This window comes from Lepidochelys olivacea (genome assembly GCF_965140295.1).
Source record: "Lepidochelys olivacea isolate rLepOli2 genome assembly, chromosome: 8".
Taxonomy (NCBI): Eukaryota; Metazoa; Chordata; order Testudines; family Cheloniidae; genus Lepidochelys; species Lepidochelys olivacea.
The window spans coordinates 44644822-44660799 of NC_140418.1; the positions used below are offsets into that span (position 1 = coordinate 44644822).

A 15978-nucleotide genomic window follows, 5' to 3' on the forward strand; every position below is an offset into this window, starting at 1 on the left:
CCCTAAAGGGGAGGCAACAGGCTGAACCAGTGGGCTGCACAGCTCTTTGCTAGACAGTAGGAGGCTGGGAATCAGAACTCCTGACTTCTATTCCTGACTTCCTCCTCTGGAAGGAGATGGGGGCGGCTAAGTGCTGTGTTTAACTATTCTTTGCATTTATATGATGTCCATTCATTATTGCATCCTCCAGCATTTTGTGATGCTGGCTGTGCAGGAGTCAGTCTTATTGTAGACGTCATAGTCCAGCACACAGATTTGTCACATTCCATCTGAGAGACAGTATGGCTAAGTGAAGGATTCTGGGATCTGCCATATTTGAGATCTGGATTTCCCAGGCTTGCAAAATGGGTATGGAGGAGAATGTTCCTGCCCTGCCACTTCAGCAAGCACTAGGAGATCTTGCTCTGTAATAAGGGCTAGGCTGTGCAGTGCAGACAACTAATTCCAGTCACTGGAAGAGCTGTGATTAGAACTCAGTCTTCTCCAGGCTCGCAACCTTGCCCACCTTTCCCTTAGCCAAAGAATACTTCGATGGTGGAAAAATAATTCTGCGCTTGTCTGTGCAATGGCTTGGTAATGATGCAGGAGGCTGCCTGGGGCTTGGGAGCCAGCTCAGTCCACTTAGAATGCCCAGGAGACTAAGAGCAAGTGTCTAGCAAGTTCTACTGAGCACGTGCAAATGGTAAATTTCTGCAGCCTCTAACTTGATCACAGCTGTCCATGAGGATACGAAGCAGCACCTCTGAGCGCATTACTTGCCCCTGGCCAAATTGTAACGCTCCTGCGCCAAGGATGGTGATGCTCAAATGGGTTTAAAACTTATACATATATTAAGAGGAAATGAGAAGATTTTTAAACCTAATTCTGAAAGGATGACCTAATTTTTTCTCAAAAAAATAACCAGTGGCAGTGACCAGCTGGGGAAACTTCAGCCTGAGGGGTTAGTTTGATGACATTCTAAACTGATGAAAACAAGAGGTATAATGGAAAGCGTTACACAGCTTAATCTCTAGGGCAAAGGTGGGCAAACTTTTTGGGCCGAGGGCCAGATTGGGCAATACAAATTGTATGGTGGGCCATGAATACTCACAAAATTGGGGTTGGGGTGCAGGAGGGGGTGCGGGCTCTGGGGTGGATTTGGGGTGCAGGAGGGTGATTTGGGCTGGAATCGAGGATAGTGGAGAGCGGGATGCAGGCTCCGAGCGGCGCTTACCTCAAGTAGCTCCCGGAGCAGTCCCTTCTCCAGCTCCTACACAGAGGCACGGCCAGGTGGTTCTGCATACTGCCCCATCCGCTGCAGCTCCCATTGGAGCACGTAGGAGCTGGAGTAGGGCCATGCCGTGGCTTTCGAGAGCTGCGTTTTGTGGCCCCCAACCCAGCGTCTCGGCCGGAGTGGGGCCGAGCGGTCCAGCCCCCAGACACAGCGGGGCTGAGCAGTGTGGTGCAGCTCGCAGGCTGTATCTGGCCCTCAGGCTGTAGTTTGCCCACCCTTGCTCTAGGGCTTGTGCAGGCTTGCTCCTCCTTGCAGTCTAATACACAAAAAGGTGTACCGCTGCAGAACACCTCCCCTTTTTAGGGATGGGAGAGGCAGAAATGCTGTCAGGCCTTCTCTATGGAGCCAGAAAACGAGGGCTCAGCCCCTCTTGCAGGTCACCTTATGCATGTGTTCTGTAGTATATGCACTCACTAGGTTTTCTAATGGTCCGAACTCTCATTTTACAGTAGAATATGCTAAAGTCCAGCAAAGCGTGGACTTGACAGGGAAGAGCTGTGTGACAAATTTGCTATGGAAAGGGCCAGTTGTTTTTGCACCATCTCTCTTTCAGGGAGAGAGAGGAGGTGCCAAGGCCCTCTCAGCATGTTAAAAATGGGCAAAACTTTTTTCCAACTCCCCCGTTCTTAACTTGAATATGGCTGGAGAGATGTAGGTTAGTCTCCTACAATCAAGCATGGCCCTGAGGTCAAGTCTAGAATAGTTCAGCCCCATAACATGAGCATCGCAAAAAGCACAAGGACATGCAAATAGGATTCTAATAGAAACAGTTTCTGTAACCTTAACTCTGGCACTTGCACCAGCTCAGCCTGTAGTATAAACAAGCACTTCTAGCCAGCCTCACCTAGACTTCAAGCAGGGCTTGGTTTTTAAATTTCAACCACATCTCCAGCCAAACCACTTTTGAAGAAAACTGGCACAGGAGTTTGACTTACAGAGTGTCTGAACCAAACTCGGCAAGGGCAGGGGTGTTGCGAACGTTGGCACGTCAGTCCAGCAAAGCATCTGTTCCAGTTTGGGACTGGTGGCTGAATCCTTGTCACAGGCTGACTGGTCCCTTTAAGAGTGGGTGGGGGTGGTGTCCAGTGCACCTGTGGCTAATTACCTGCTGTCCAGTCGGTCTTAAGACAAGGCACCTGGGGTCTACAGCAGCAGAAGAGGAAGCTGCAGAGAGCAGAAGGCTGCAGGAACATGTGTGATGTCAGACTCCACCCAAGTAGGGGCCTGCCAAATGCAGGGAAGAACTAGGCTGCAGCTAGAAGGTTGGGAAGCCCCAGCGTTGAGTGGTGGTCTGAATTCTACATAAACCAATGAGACTCACAAGGGGAATGTATTAAGGGCTGAGGTCTGGAGTTTATTTAAGGAGCCCTGCAGCGGGTAAACGGATGCAGGGCCGCTCTATAGCGACCAGGAAGGGTCACTTGGGAGGCAGCTGCCCCTTTTACGGTCCCACAAGCAGAGCCTGGGGCCAAGTCTGGAGGTGTTCCTGGCCCCTCTCCTTTGGGTGCATCTAAGCAGCTGGAGAGAGGCTGGATCTATGCTGCCAGGGCAGGGCTGTAAAGTGCCAGCCTGCACTGTGGGCATGCTGTGGTGCCAGTGTAACAGTGACCTTGCCAGGGGAACAGGAGCGCGCAAAGACATTCTCCCTGCTGCGGGCAAACTCCTGCTTCACCCCCAGCATACCCTGTGACCTCTTCCCCTCCCGCCCTGGGCCGCTGCAGGACACTGGACACAAGACACAAGCACACGCTCTCCTCCCAAATGCTGTATTGACTGTGCTGGGATTTCCTAACTACAACCAATGCTGTGCCTGGCCCCAGCTGAGCTTGCTGGCTGGCACAGTGCTGCCAAGGGAGGGGTTGCATGCTGGTCTTGAACCCGGCCTGGCTTTGTTGGGAGAACAGCTCCCCTGGGAAGCGGCTGCAAGCTCACTGTAAAGGGCTAGAGTGTGAGCTGGAAGGCCTCTGTCACATGCTGCTTCACGTCACCGAGGGCCCCGACTGCTGAAGAGATTCCCAAGATGCTCCACTCTTCTCCCGCCACAGCACAGGAGCTGTGGTAGGACTGGAGCTGTACCCGAGCCATCCCCAGCAGCCCTGCAGATGGGAACAGCACAGAGAGCTCACGCTGTGTGCCTGCTGGGGCAAGGGCACCCAGCAGCAACACAGCCCTTGGCTCTGCCCTGCCGTGACTTAGCACCCCACTGAACATTTCTGCGGGGGCAGGACAAGGCTGAGAGCAGCAGTCCCTTGTGGCTATGGGGCTGGCAGCCCCTGAGCCTTCCCTCATAATCAATGGAAAACTCAGCTCGCCCTCTGGCCAGCATGGCCAAGCAGCCCAGGCTGGTGCAGACAGGTCCTCTGGGACACCAGGCCCATTGTCTGTCAAACCTGTTTCAGGAGTAGGGGATGTTTAATGGCAAAGCAATACCCGGCCCCTGCCTTCCCCGTCACTCCCCCACCTCCTGCTGCAGCCGTTGCCTGCCAGAGGCAGGTGGCCTCATTACAGCCGTAGGTTGCCTTCTCACAACCCCTGGCCCTCAGTTCCCATCATGCTCCCCTCCCGCCCCCATTCCCAAACGACTGCCGGGAACTCCCCTGTAATCCCCCCACTGTACCCTTTCCCCTGTATCTTCCCAACCGAATGCCTTGGATGAGGAGCACAAGGTGGGGTCCAAGAGACCGGGAGCCCATCACTGGTGCAGGTGGATCATGGACCTGTAGCCCCCTACATTCCTGCTTCTCAGGACTGAGGCTTTGTCTGAGCCAGGACTCCCCGCCGGGGCACACCGCTCCCCCTGGTAACTCCGACGGCTGCCTAAGGCCCTGCAGCCTCTTAACTTAGCCCGGCACAATGCTGGCCCCAGAGAGGCAGCAGCAGTCAGGGTGGGATCTTACCCCTCCCCTTGGTGAGGTGGGACATTCAGGGCCTAACTGTAACTCATGGACTGGGGGTGGCACAGGCAGGCTCCTTCCTCACCGATCACTGCAGGCAGCGTGCTGGCGTTGGCAGCTTTGGCTCTGTAGAGCAGCAGGTGGCCAGTGAGAGGAACCGGCTGCTTGAAGTTGGCTCCGTTGAGCTCCTGCAGGACGGGGGTGCTGCCTTGGACTGAGCCCACTAGACTGGAGGGGGTCCCCTGCAAGGTGACCTGCAGGAGGCTGTCACCGGTGTACAGTTCCGGCACTGCGTTGCTGTGAGTGGTTGTGACCTGAAGGGGAGAGGGGAGATGACCGCTCAGCAGCCCCATGTCATCGCGGTGGTACTTCCACGCCCCCAGGAGGTACAGCTATCCCCAGGGTACAGCAAAGTGACTTGCCCATGGTCTCCCTGGGAATCTGTGGCAGTGCAGGGAATTGAACCCGGGTCTCTGAAGCCCTAGCCCTGGACCATCCTTTCCCTCTCACCGTCTGAAGGGGCTGCAGGCCAGAGAACACCCAGCTGGTGCTAGCCAGGGGCTGGGGCTGGTCAGGGCCCCCTCTAGGGGTCCTACAGGGGGAGACCATCCAGCAGATGCCAGGTGTCCCTGCCTACGTGTAAGGGGTGAGGTGGGAGGGTGCCCCGCTAGTGCAGGGGCAGGGAGTGCCTGCTGGGGGATATGACGAAATAGAGGTGGGCTCTGGTGTTGGCAGACGGGCCAGTTTGCCCCACACCAGGCAGGCCCAGTGAAGAGACCTAGGGAGGAGACCTCATGTGCACTGACTCCTGGCTGTGTGACTGGGGTCCCAGGCAAGCCGTGTACCTTCAGTCCAGCCTCCTGGACAAGCAGCAGCCCATTCACCAGGTTCACATCCTTCTGTTCTGCTCCTTCTAGCAGGCCGGTAGCCACAGCAGGGCTCAGGTAACTCCCGGCCTTCTGCAAGGGCACTCCTGCAGGTGCGGGGAGTCATGAGGGTTACACAGACACGCTAGCAGAGCCCCAGCCGCAGTAGATCCCCACCCCATGCCAGGCTCCTCTCACTGCTTCCTGCCAGAGGCCACGTTTTAATACAAGGACTCTGCTGTCCCGCTCCCACTCATGTGGCCCAGCCCTGCCTATTGCCATCACCTCCCATCCCATCAGCTCCAGCAGCTGCTCCCCTGGAGAAGTGACAGGAGCAGAGTAACAAATGTAAATGAGCAGCTAGCACCATAGGTCCACCCACGCTCACTGCCTTCCAGCTTGGGAGCCTCTGCTTCAGAGTTTTGGCCAACCTGGTTTCATAACTCCAGAGCAAGTGGGTGTCTGCCATTTCCCCTGGAGACTATTCCCCAGCTTGGCTTCCCCTTTCCTGCTGCTGTTCCTCCACCGCACTGTGTGAAGCCAGGGCAGGTCCAGCCGCCCCCCACCAAACCCCACTCTGCTCCTTCCTAGAGCTGGTGGACACTCAGAATTTCCATTTTGCAGGAAGTTTTGACATTTCTAAATGTATTTGTGTTCCAAATCTTACCGAAAACAAACGTTTTCAAGATTTCCCGTGAAATGTGAATTTCAAACAGGTTTGGGAAGAGTGTCTGGGGAATTTGAAGTGTTTTGTTTGTGCATTATTTCACAACATGACTTCCAAACCTCTTCCAGTTTTATTGGATGGGGTTTTTGATTGTTACGTTTGTACATCATTTCACTATGGGGCTGGAGCAGTAGTGCATGATGTACAAATATAACGATCAAAAACCCCATCCAGTAACGTTCGAAGAGGTTTTGAAGTTAACAAACAAAATTTGGAAATGTTACAAAATGAAAATTTTTCCCCGTGTGAGAACTTTTTGAAAGTGATATTTTAAAAAAATGTTTAATTTAGACAAAAGTGGAATTTTCCCCCTCAAAACGAGTTGATGAAAAGTTTCCAGCCCACTCTCCTCTTCTCCCTCAAAGGGGAGACGGGGGGGGAGCAGACAGGATATTGCTGGTTAGTCCCTGGCCTGGGCCCTTAGGGGATGTCTACACTGCATTGTAAAACTGACATTTTGCAGTGAGGATGCAGGTCAAGCCAGAAGGTTTGTGTAGTGCAGTATGGCCAGGTGAGACCTGGCTCCAGCAATTGTAAATGCAGGTTTACAGTGCAGGGTGGACTGGATGCTCAAGCATGGACTTGGAAACGCTAAGCCCGGGACCACAATGCAGTGTAGACATAGCTTCAGCTGCTACATGCCTTGTCCTGCTCTGCCCAGGGCAGCCCTGGCACTGCACAGCACCCCCTCTCTGCGGCACTGCTGTGTCAGCACAAGGGCAGAGACACAGGGCCAGCATGCTGCCCACCCAGCTCTTGGAGAGCACCACCGCTTGAGAGGAGCAACCCAGCTCTGCCACCCAGCCCTGCGAGCTCACCCAGTGTGGAGACCTGCACGCTTCCCTTCACCGGGCTGGCCAATGTCTGCAGCAGCACACCCAGGGCTTTAGCCAGGGCGATCCAGGGCTTAGTCTGAGGTTCCAAGGCACTGCTGAGAGCCTGGCCGTTTACCTGTGGGCAGAGGGAGGAAGAGGAAAGGGGGCTGAATACATAGTGGGCTGATAGGAAGGGAGAATGCCACTCGCTAGCTCCTGTAAAGTGCTTTTTACGCAGTGATCTGCCAGCACTTTACAGGGGAGGGCAATAGCATTACCCCCACTGTACAGATGGGGAAACTGAGGCACACAGCAGGGTGGTGACTTGCCCAAGGTCAGCCAGCTGGCAGAGCCAGTAATTGAACCCAGTTCTCCTGAGTCCCGGTCCAGTGCTCTAGCAACTAGGCCACACACAATCTGAGTCCTGGAGCAGAGGCAGGACCTGAGGCAGCATGAGATGCTCAGTTAACTGTTGGCAGGGCTGTCTGCTTGCTCAGAGCTCTGCTGAGGCAGCGCCCATCCTCGCCCGCAGCCTGCGTCCCTCCCCGTGCCCCCTCACTCACCACGCCAGCCAGCACCTTCCCCTGGGCCAGGTCCACAAACTGAAGGGCGATTTCTTTGCCACAGCGGCTCTGTGCTTCCCGGGTGCTGGCGCCCAGGTGGGGGCAGCTGATCACGTTGGGATGGTTCACCAGGGTGCGGTCCTGGGGCGGCTCCTGCAGACACAGCCTGTCCCATTAGCCCGAGCCGCCTTCCAGGTGAGTGGCCCTGCCTGAAGGGGCATTGCAGCGAAGCACGGTGGAGATGTGGGCACAGCTCCTGGGCTGCAGGCTGGTTGAGTAGCCTGAGTGGCATTTCAGTCCCAATGGCCGATACAGGTTGGGAGGGTACAGCTGGCGCACAGCAGGGGTGTAGTACCCAGCATGAGGGGGGGTGTCCCGTCCCTATGGCCTGCACAGGGTGGGGGAGACTTCGCTCCCACGCAGAGCACAGAATTAAGGCTGGTTTGGGAATGTTACGGAGTTTCCGATGGGCCATTTCTGAGGGCCTGGCAAGGCTGGGCCCCAGCTCCTCCCCAGAGCCGGGTGCAGATGAGCAGGCGGGCTGCCTCTGCATGGTGGGGGCTGGCTGCCAGGGGCCAGGGAAGTGAGTGTCACAGCTGGGTAGGGGGAAGCAGAGTCAGCCCAGGCCTACAGGTCTTGGGCTCAGGGCTACAACAGCAAGGGTGGCTGCGAGGGCTGGAACGTAATGCTCTCCAAGCAGCTGAACCCTGGTGTCAAACCCAACAGCAGGCACAGGGCCCTGAGCCCTGGCGGAGTGGAGCCCATGGCCAGTGAACGAGCCAGGGCATGGGGCCAGGGCTCTGCACCCGCTACCCCCAAGGAGCTACAAGACCATTACATGGGCCAGGAGTAACCCACCCTGGGCAGCAGAGTGGGGATGAACAAGGGGCAGGCTCCTTTGCACCTCTCAGGCCTGGCCCAAGGTCATGCATCTGGGACGGACCCTCTGTTTCTGTGCCCACCCCCCTCCTAGGGCAGCAGGCCTTGGCTTGGGGCCAGGGCCCCCATCTGCTGTGGCAGTTCCATGGGGGAATGTGCTCTGGGTCCCGCCTCCGCCCAAGGCCCCATTTACCTACCTCGGTGAAGACGTCGAGGCCGGCTCCCCCACACTGGCCAGACTGCAGCGCCCGGAGCAGCGCCCCCTCATCCACAATGCCCCCTCGAGCACAGTTCACCACCTGCACCCCCCGCCGGCACTTGGCAAAGGTGCTGTCGTTCAGTAACCCTGGGGAGAGATAGCAGGGGGGTAGAGTCTGACAACAAGCTAGCCAGCCTGGCTCTCCTCCCAGCGTGGGCTGCCCTGGACCCACCCGCACCTCCCAGGGAATCCCAGTTAACTGTGTGCAGCTGGTCCCGGCTGGCAGCAGAGCACGCACCTACTGGCCTGAGCCCTGGGAGGGACACACCCCAGTCCAGGCCAGAGGGAGTGCTCTAGGGGAGTGTCCCTTAGAGTCCTCTCTTCTGCGATCCCATCCCCCGCCTCAGCATCCCCCTGCCTCCATCTCCCTTCACTGCTGGGGCGTTCTCCTTGGAGGGCCTAGCTGTGAGCCCGCAGTCAGAGTGACAGGACCCCCCTTCACCCTGGCTGGGCTCCGCTATTGGCAGAAGGAGGATGGGAGCTTGTGCACTGGGCTACCATGGCTCTGCCAACCTGCCACCCTCCTGACTGCTGCCCCTGCCATTCCAGCCCTGCCCCTTGGCATGGCTCTGCCAATGCGCCAGCCCCCTTACTGCTGCCCCCCATCCCTCTGGCACAGCTCTGCCAGCCCGCCGCTCCCATGACCACTGTTATCCAGATCTCCTGCTATGGGGCCCTCATCTTGTCCTGCATGGGGTTGTATCTGACTCTCCCCCAGGCCTGTTTTCCCCTCCAGCCCCCAAGCCCTGTTAATCTCACGGCCTTCAGAGGGGAGAGGCAGAGGCTGGCGTGGCTGCTCTGGGCCCTGCTCCCCTACCTGTGGTGGAGGGCAGGAGCGGCGTGTGTACTGTGATGAAGTCGCACAGGGGCCAGATCTGCTCCAAGGGCAGCTGCTGCACACCGAAGGCAGCCGAGTCCTCGGGTGTGATGATGGGATCGTACCCTATGGTCTAAGCACAGCCACAGCCACTCGCACAGCCCAAGCTGACCTCCTCAGCTTTGGGTGACAGGCCCCCCAAGCCCTGGGGGAGGGGACCTTGGGCAGTAGGGGGCCCGTCCTGAGGGCTGCCCTGCCTTTTCCGAGGTGCAGCAGGGAAAAAGCCCAGTGGGCAAAAGGCCGGGGGGAGGGGGCTCGGTAGGGTGCCCCCTGGGGGCGGAAGGGGGAAGAGCTACCAATGCACAGGGAGCAAGAGGCAGCCCTGACCCGGCGCTCCTTACTGAGCAGACCCAGAGCCCTGTCCCGGCTGGCTGGGCTCTAGTCCAACTTGGGCCATGGCTGCATCCTGGCTGGAGGCTGCCTTTGCTGCCTGAAGCGGCGCGCGCCCCGCGTAGTAACTAACGCCCCTTTGCTCTCGCCAGAGAATCCGCACAGCACCCAGGCACAGGGAGCTTCCCCCACAGTGTCAGCGCCGTGCTCCCAGCCTTCCCATCGCACACTGCTGGCTAACAGGGCAAGTCTCTGCCTTCCCAGCTGCCCGCGGCCCCACGGATGCGCTGTGGCGTAGGAGTGCAAGGGGCAGAGTTAAGGGGAGCTTCCCCCATTGCCTTTCCTGGCTGGGCACTGCTCCATAGTCACATCAGTCTGAGGCACAAGAGATGCCCATGTCCCCAGAGAGGCTCCGGGCAGGTACAGACAGAGCAGCCCCCTCCTTAGCGCCCCCCAGGGGCTGCAGCTGCACGGAGAAGCAGATTAACCCTTTCTCCTCCATTCCCCTGGCTGGAGGAAGAATTAATCCCCTCCTCCCCCCACTACCTGTGTGTACTGCGGGAGGAGCATGGGCACATTAACCCTCGCTCTCCCCCTCCCTGGGCACGACCTGCCCTCACCTCACCAACCCAACCGAGCCTCTGGGCAGGTTAACCCTTTCCCTTCCCTGCTCCCACCCTTACCTTCATCCCGAAGGCCTGCATCCTGGTGGCCACTTCTCTCCCGATGCGGCCCAGGCCCAGGATGCCCAGGGTTTTCCCATAAAGCTCCATTCCCATGAACTAGAGCAAAGAACGCAGACAGGGCTGTGACTAGAGGCTCCAGGGCAACCCACCCCCCCAGCAGTGCCACGGAGATGGCACCGGACTCTTACCTTCTTACGGTCCCACTTCCCCTCCTTCATCGAGGCGGCTGCTTGGGGGATTTGCCTGAAACACCAACAGCATCGTGGTCAGCAGAGCCTGCAGCCCCTGGCTGAGCCACCCGGGGCAATCCACACTCCATGGGGGCTTCCAGCACCCCAGGGGGCTGTGGGGCCTGGTAGGGGGCGCTTCTTGTGTCTGTGCCCCCGGCATGGGGCATGCCCACTGTGGGGTCAGTGCCCTGCAGAGCATATGAGCCCCAGGGGGAGGTGTGGGGGGGGAAGAGAGGTGCTTTGTGGGTGTCGACTCACCCCAGGGTCCATGCTCTGCAGGGCTACAGGGCGGTGGCTTTGTTCCTTTCCACCCTTCCCCAGCTGGTGTGTGGGGGTCGTGGGCTGTGGAAGGACCTGGGCACATGGGTGGGTAGTTTGGAGTTGGGGGCCAGTGGCAGTGATTGTGAGCAGGGGACAGCCAGGTGCCAGGGCTCTAGGTAGGGGCTGAATCAATGGTAGGGACTAGGGGGTGCCCTGGGGGCTCTGTGTGGGAGGGATAAGAGCAGTGATGGGGGGGTGGATGCCCTGGGGGCTCTTGGCGGGGGAAGACAGGTGCAGTGATGGGGTGGGTGGGTGCAATGATGAGGAGCAGGTAATGGTGGCTGCATGCCAGCGTGACTGAAGTGGGCAGTGCAGAGGGACTCGAAGCTGCCTTTCAGTGGTGGGGAGGAGCATGCCAGTGGGACACAGGCAGGGTCCCGTGGCTCCCTGCTGGGTGTGGAGCTCAGAGCCACATGGCTGGGGATGGGGAGCCAGTGGCTTCTGGATGTCTGGTGCTCTCTGCAGGGTGCCTGGCAGTGCCGGGGAGTGGGTGGGAGCCGAGTACCCAGGGCCCTATGCTGGGGGCAGTGGGTCCGGAGGCTCCGTGCTGGCGGGGGTGATGGGGAGACAGGGCTTATGGATCAGTGGAGGAGATGGGGAGTCGGTGCTCTGGCTTTGTGCCTGGGGCAGGTCAGAGGGGACGTCCCAGGGCTCCAAGGGAGGGGTGGGGTGGGAGCTGGATGCTGAGGGCAGGGGCCATGGGGAAGAGGCACATGCTGGGGCCGAGCACAGATGAGCCAAGCACAGTGCACTGTGTGGAGGACTTGGGCTGTGTGCTATTCCTGAGATCCCCAAGCAGTAACAGGGGATGACGGGTGACGGTTGCCCTGGGGGGCAGACGTGCTCACCTAGCCAGGCTCAGGATCATCCCGCAGGTGAGCTCTGCTGCGCTCAGGCTGTTCCCAGTGGGCGTGCTGAGGGCAGAGCAGAGCACACTGGGGTTAGCACAGACATCGGGGACAGGGGAGCCCTGGTGGGCCCCATGGGGCAGGCCTGGGAGTGCTCCTTGCAGTCACTTTCCCAGGGCTTGCGGACACTCAGCCTGAATGAGACTTGCCAACATTCCTAGCCATGATGGCTTTGAACTGGCAGCACTGACTATACTGTCACTCCAAGGCAGGGGCCTCCGGGCACAGAACTCAGTGCTTCGCTGGCTCCGTCTGCCGCTGTCACGTCAGCCTGCAACATCTAGTCTCTTCCAGCCGTGCTGCCCCCCACTTTCTCCCTCCTGCTGAACAGCTGGGTTGGGTCAATTCTAACCCCCGCCATCCCCATGGTAGCTGTGTTTCCCCAACTGCATCTCGTTTTGTTCCCATGCCCCATTGCATAGGCTCTGCAGTTGGGATCGGTTCTTCGGGGCCTGCCACAACCTACTAACATCGGGGGATCTGCCCTGGGGGACACTGCCCCCTCCCCCAAGCAGCCCATCAGAGCAAGGGGGGGCTGGAGCATGAGTGAATAACCAATCTGTCAGTCTGGTGGCCAACATGAAAAACCCAGAAGAACAAAACATTTTGTTTGACTCAAAAATGAATTTGTCATTTAATATTCAAGAGTTTTTTTAACTTTTGCTTTTTAACCAAGTTCAGCTGGATTTCAGAAGTTGTTTCAAAACAGAACGTCAAAAGGCTCCATTGCAAAAGTCAAAGCGAAACGTTTTCAAAGTTTCACTCCATTTTTGGCTGAATCAATTTGCTGAATTTGGCCCCAAACTGCATTTTCAGCAGAAAACTAAGTACAAAAAAAAAGGTACGTGGCCCTAGGCGGACCACCCAGGAGCACCCTCAGAGCCAGCTGCACTGCTAAACCTCTGGGACCTGACCCAGAGCCCTGTGCCCCCCACGAGACATGCTCAGAGAGAATGGGAATGGAACCGTGCCCCTTTCAACTCCTGTCTAGTCCCTGGAGCCTTTTCTAAGTAATGGCATGGCAGCAGGGGAACCACATGCCCACACATCTGCAGGTATGCACCCTGGATCTGCTCAGATGCTGCCCCCCTCCCATGCACACAAGCGCTGACCTCGGACACACGTGTCCAGAAACTGGACACACGTTGCCAAGGCCAGCACAGCCATTGTGCGGGAAGAAGCAGCTCTGCCCTGGAGTCACACTGCTCTTACTTCATCACCAGGATGCCCTTCCTCGTAGCTGCCTCCACATCCACGTTGTCGACACCGGTGCCGGCCCGACCGATCACCCGCAGCTTCTCAGCGGCCTGGATGATGTCTGCGGTTACTTTGGTCGCCGAGCGGACGATGAGCCCATCGCAGTCCTGAAGGAGTGAGCGCCGGAGCGGATGGGAAGAGGAGGCCAGAGCCCTCCCCCGCTTCCATAAACCACTGCTCCCCCACCCCGTAGTGTGGGTCTTAAGGCCAGAAGGGCCCCTAGCCAGCCTGACCCCAGTATAGCAGGCCCCCAGGAGCCACCCCCAGGGGTTCCAGCCCAGAGCCTGGGGTTTAGACAGAGACGCCCCAAGCCGGGTGCAAAGTGTCAGAGACTCTACCCCGTCCCTGGGCGAGGTTCCAGTCTGACGCTGCCCCCTCCCCCAGGGTTTTGCTGCCCCAGGGGCAGAGACCCACACGTCCCAACAGGGGGGAGCCTTGGGTGTCCTGCCTGCAGGAGCCCCGGTTCGTCCTGCCTGCAGGAGCCCCGGTTCCCACCAAAACCTCTGCTCTGCCCCCAGCTGGCGCCCTGCCTCTCTCCTGGAGCCCCTCTCCCCGCCCATGCCCGCTGAGCGTGCCTAGCCCCCACCCCGGGCACGGGAGCTGGGGGGCCCACTGGCTCTGGGGGGTTCTGGCTGGGGCGGTGCGGGAGGGGGGGCAGGGCTCCCCAGCAGAGGCTGGACCCGACCCCGCACGTGCAGCCCTTGGCTGGACGGTCGCCTCAGCTCCTGCCCCCGGCCCCCGGCCCAGGCCTCCAGTCCCCGCGCCGCGCAAAACCCACGGCTGTTGCATCAGGCGCGGGGCGGGGAGCGCGGCACGGAGCCCGAGCCAGCCAGGACTCGGGGCCCTGTGCCGGGCACGGGCCAGCTGGCACCCGGGAGCAGCCCGCGTCCTCTGCCCAGCCTGCACCCCGCCGAGCAAGGCAGCTCCCCGGCAGCCCCCACCTGGATCTCCGCCAGCAGCTGCTCCCGGCTGAGGTTGGGCTTGTCCAGCGCCTGGATGCCGCCGGCCTGCAGCAGCTGCTTGCAGCAGGGGTCCAGGCTGTCGCTGAGCAGCACCTTGCTCAGCGTGGCGAAGGCCATGGCGAGCGCAACGGCTGCGACCAGCCGGGGACGGGCGGCTGCACGTTTGGCAATCCGGGAGCTGCGCCTCCAGCTCCGCAGCTCTCCCTAAACCCGGCTAGCCCCGCCCCGGTCTGTCACTCCCCGGCTCCGCAGCACCCCCGCCCCTGCCTCCCCCAGCCCAGCAAGCGGGGCAGCGCTGCCCTGCCAGCCGCGGGCACATCGTCCCGCCCCGGGCCCGGGAGCAGGCGCTCGGGGACCTGTAAGGGCGCACAGGAGCCCGCTGCCGGCCCTGCACCTGGGCTGGGGCTGCCCTGCACAGCAGGACCCAGGCTCTGCCTCCTTACAACGGGGAGGGGCCCTTCCCCTGGAGGTGGTCTGTGCCCTGTGGAGGAAGAGAGACCCGGCCAGCAGCTCAGCTCCCCCAGGCCTCAGTTGGTCTGCCTGCAAAGTGGGGTTAATAAGGTCTCCCTCCCTGGCAGGGGCCTACACATCCCGTGTCTGTAGAGAGAGCCTCCCATGGAAGGGCTGTGAGATCAGTGCTATGGTAGGAGTGTTATTACTCTCAGTCTCACTGAAGGCCTCTGGGACTTGATTCCTCTGGCTGAAAACCAGCCCCCGGAGGCCAGTCGGGATTCAGGTCCTGGCAGGATTTGGGCTTATGCAAAGCTCATTGGGGTGGGTGTGTAGCTTTACACTAGTGAAACCCTCCCCCTTTCAAGTGCAGCACACCCATCACTTGCCCGTTCTTGCAAAGTGAGTTGGAAAACCGCTCAGGAGAGGGGCAAGCATCTGACAGTCAGATTCTGTCCTCAGTGATGCTGGGGTAAATCTGGAGTCACTCCACTGGGGTCACCAGTGTCCCTCCAGCGGTACGTGGGTGTAACTGAGATCAGGATCCCTCTAGATTAGGAACTCGTATTCCTCCCAATCACTTTTGCTGTGATTTGAGGCAAAGCATGCTGTTAAGAATTTCTATTTTGTGGCTGGACGGCCTTCTCTGCCTCTCGTCTTAAAAATTGAAGGACCAGAGTAGATTGTCCAAAGCTCCATTTTCTCCTCCATGCCATAGAAGAGTCGTCATTCTTGGCTCCTCGTGCTTGTGACAAGGTCGAATGCTGTGAACAGTAGGAACGGCAAGAAGGAATCCCCAGTAAAGGTGATTTGTCCATCATCTCTGCCATTGCAAAGGAAACTCTTGTCCAGGATGGGTGAGTTGCACAAAGAAAACACGCTGCCTTCCAGATAAGGATCCACATGATTCGTCCCTCCCACCATTGGCCACCACTGACCCATTTGTAAAATCAAGGCTAGTTCTAATATCTCCCATCACAAGCTTCCAATTGGGCAGGACATGCACAGTCCAATCTCCCCAGTTAGACGTCCACATGACCTGCCAGTCATGCCCACCGGCCACTCAGGAAAAAACAAAGCCCCCTTTGATATCTACAGGTCATAAGCTTCCCTATGGCCCATGCGGGGCTAGCCAGGAGGAAAGAGGGTTTTCAACAGACTTACCCAGGAGCTCAGACTAGTTGATCACAATGGTCCCTTCTGGCCTTGGAATCTATGAAAAGACAAGAACATTATTCATTAGGATTCAAATTTCTGTTTCTTTAACCAGACTGCAGCCAGTTACATGGTATATTTACATGTCGGGTCCAGTCCTGCTCCAGTGGAAACCAGTGGTAAAACACCCAGGCTCAGATCCTCAAAAGCATTGGAGTGTGTAATTCCCAGGAGGATCTGGGCCCTACTGACTTCAGTGGGAGCAGATCCGGATGCCCAGGCCCTGATCCTGCAAGCACTGAGTGGGTCCCATTTGAAGTCAGTGGGCACAGTCCTGTTCCAGTTGGATTGCTCACCTGTGTAAAGTTACTCACATACATAAGGCATTTGAAGGATCAGAGCCTGTGGCTGGTTCACTGGGAAGTGACGCTTTGGGAGTGGGGCAGGGGGGAGCATCTTTATGGCATTGATGGCTTTTAAAGTGAGCTCAAATCTGCCTGCTGAATGGCTGCAATGTGGCTTTTTT

The 15978-nt window shown here is 58.5% G+C and overlaps 1 protein-coding gene across 1 annotated transcript; it reads right to left on the reverse strand.

Moving 5' to 3' along the window:
* Nucleotides 1-3025: 3025 nt before the first annotated feature.
* On the reverse strand, nt 3026-14077 carry PHGDH (phosphoglycerate dehydrogenase). Its single transcript, XM_084636065.1, has 12 exons — nt 13827-14077; nt 12841-12992; nt 11569-11634; nt 10358-10412; nt 10167-10265; nt 9094-9226; nt 8215-8363; nt 7139-7291; nt 6579-6711; nt 5013-5140; nt 4253-4481; nt 3026-3369 (listed from the first exon to the last, which is right to left on the reverse strand). Exons 1-12 carry the CDS (start codon nt 13962-13964, stop codon nt 3215-3217), a joined length of 1590 nt encoding a protein of 529 aa, XP_084492191.1. The 5' UTR covers nt 13965-14077; the 3' UTR covers nt 3026-3214.
* Nucleotides 14078-15978: the final 1901 nt, after the last annotated feature.

Bases quoted from the DNA above. Each gene is read 5' to 3' on its own strand.
- PHGDH (XM_084636065.1), bottom strand. From the start codon at position 13,964: ATGGCCTTCGCCACGCTGAGCAAGGTGCTGCTCAGCGACAGCCTGGAC. The intron at 10,266-10,357 runs GTAAGAGTCCGG...TCTTTGCTCTAG, and splicing joins GGAAGTGGGACCGTAAGAAG to TTCATGGGAATGGAGCTTTA. The intron at 9,227-10,166 runs GTAAGGGTGGGA...GGCTGTGCTTAG, and splicing joins TGCAGGCCTTCGGGATGAAG to ACCATAGGGTACGATCCCAT.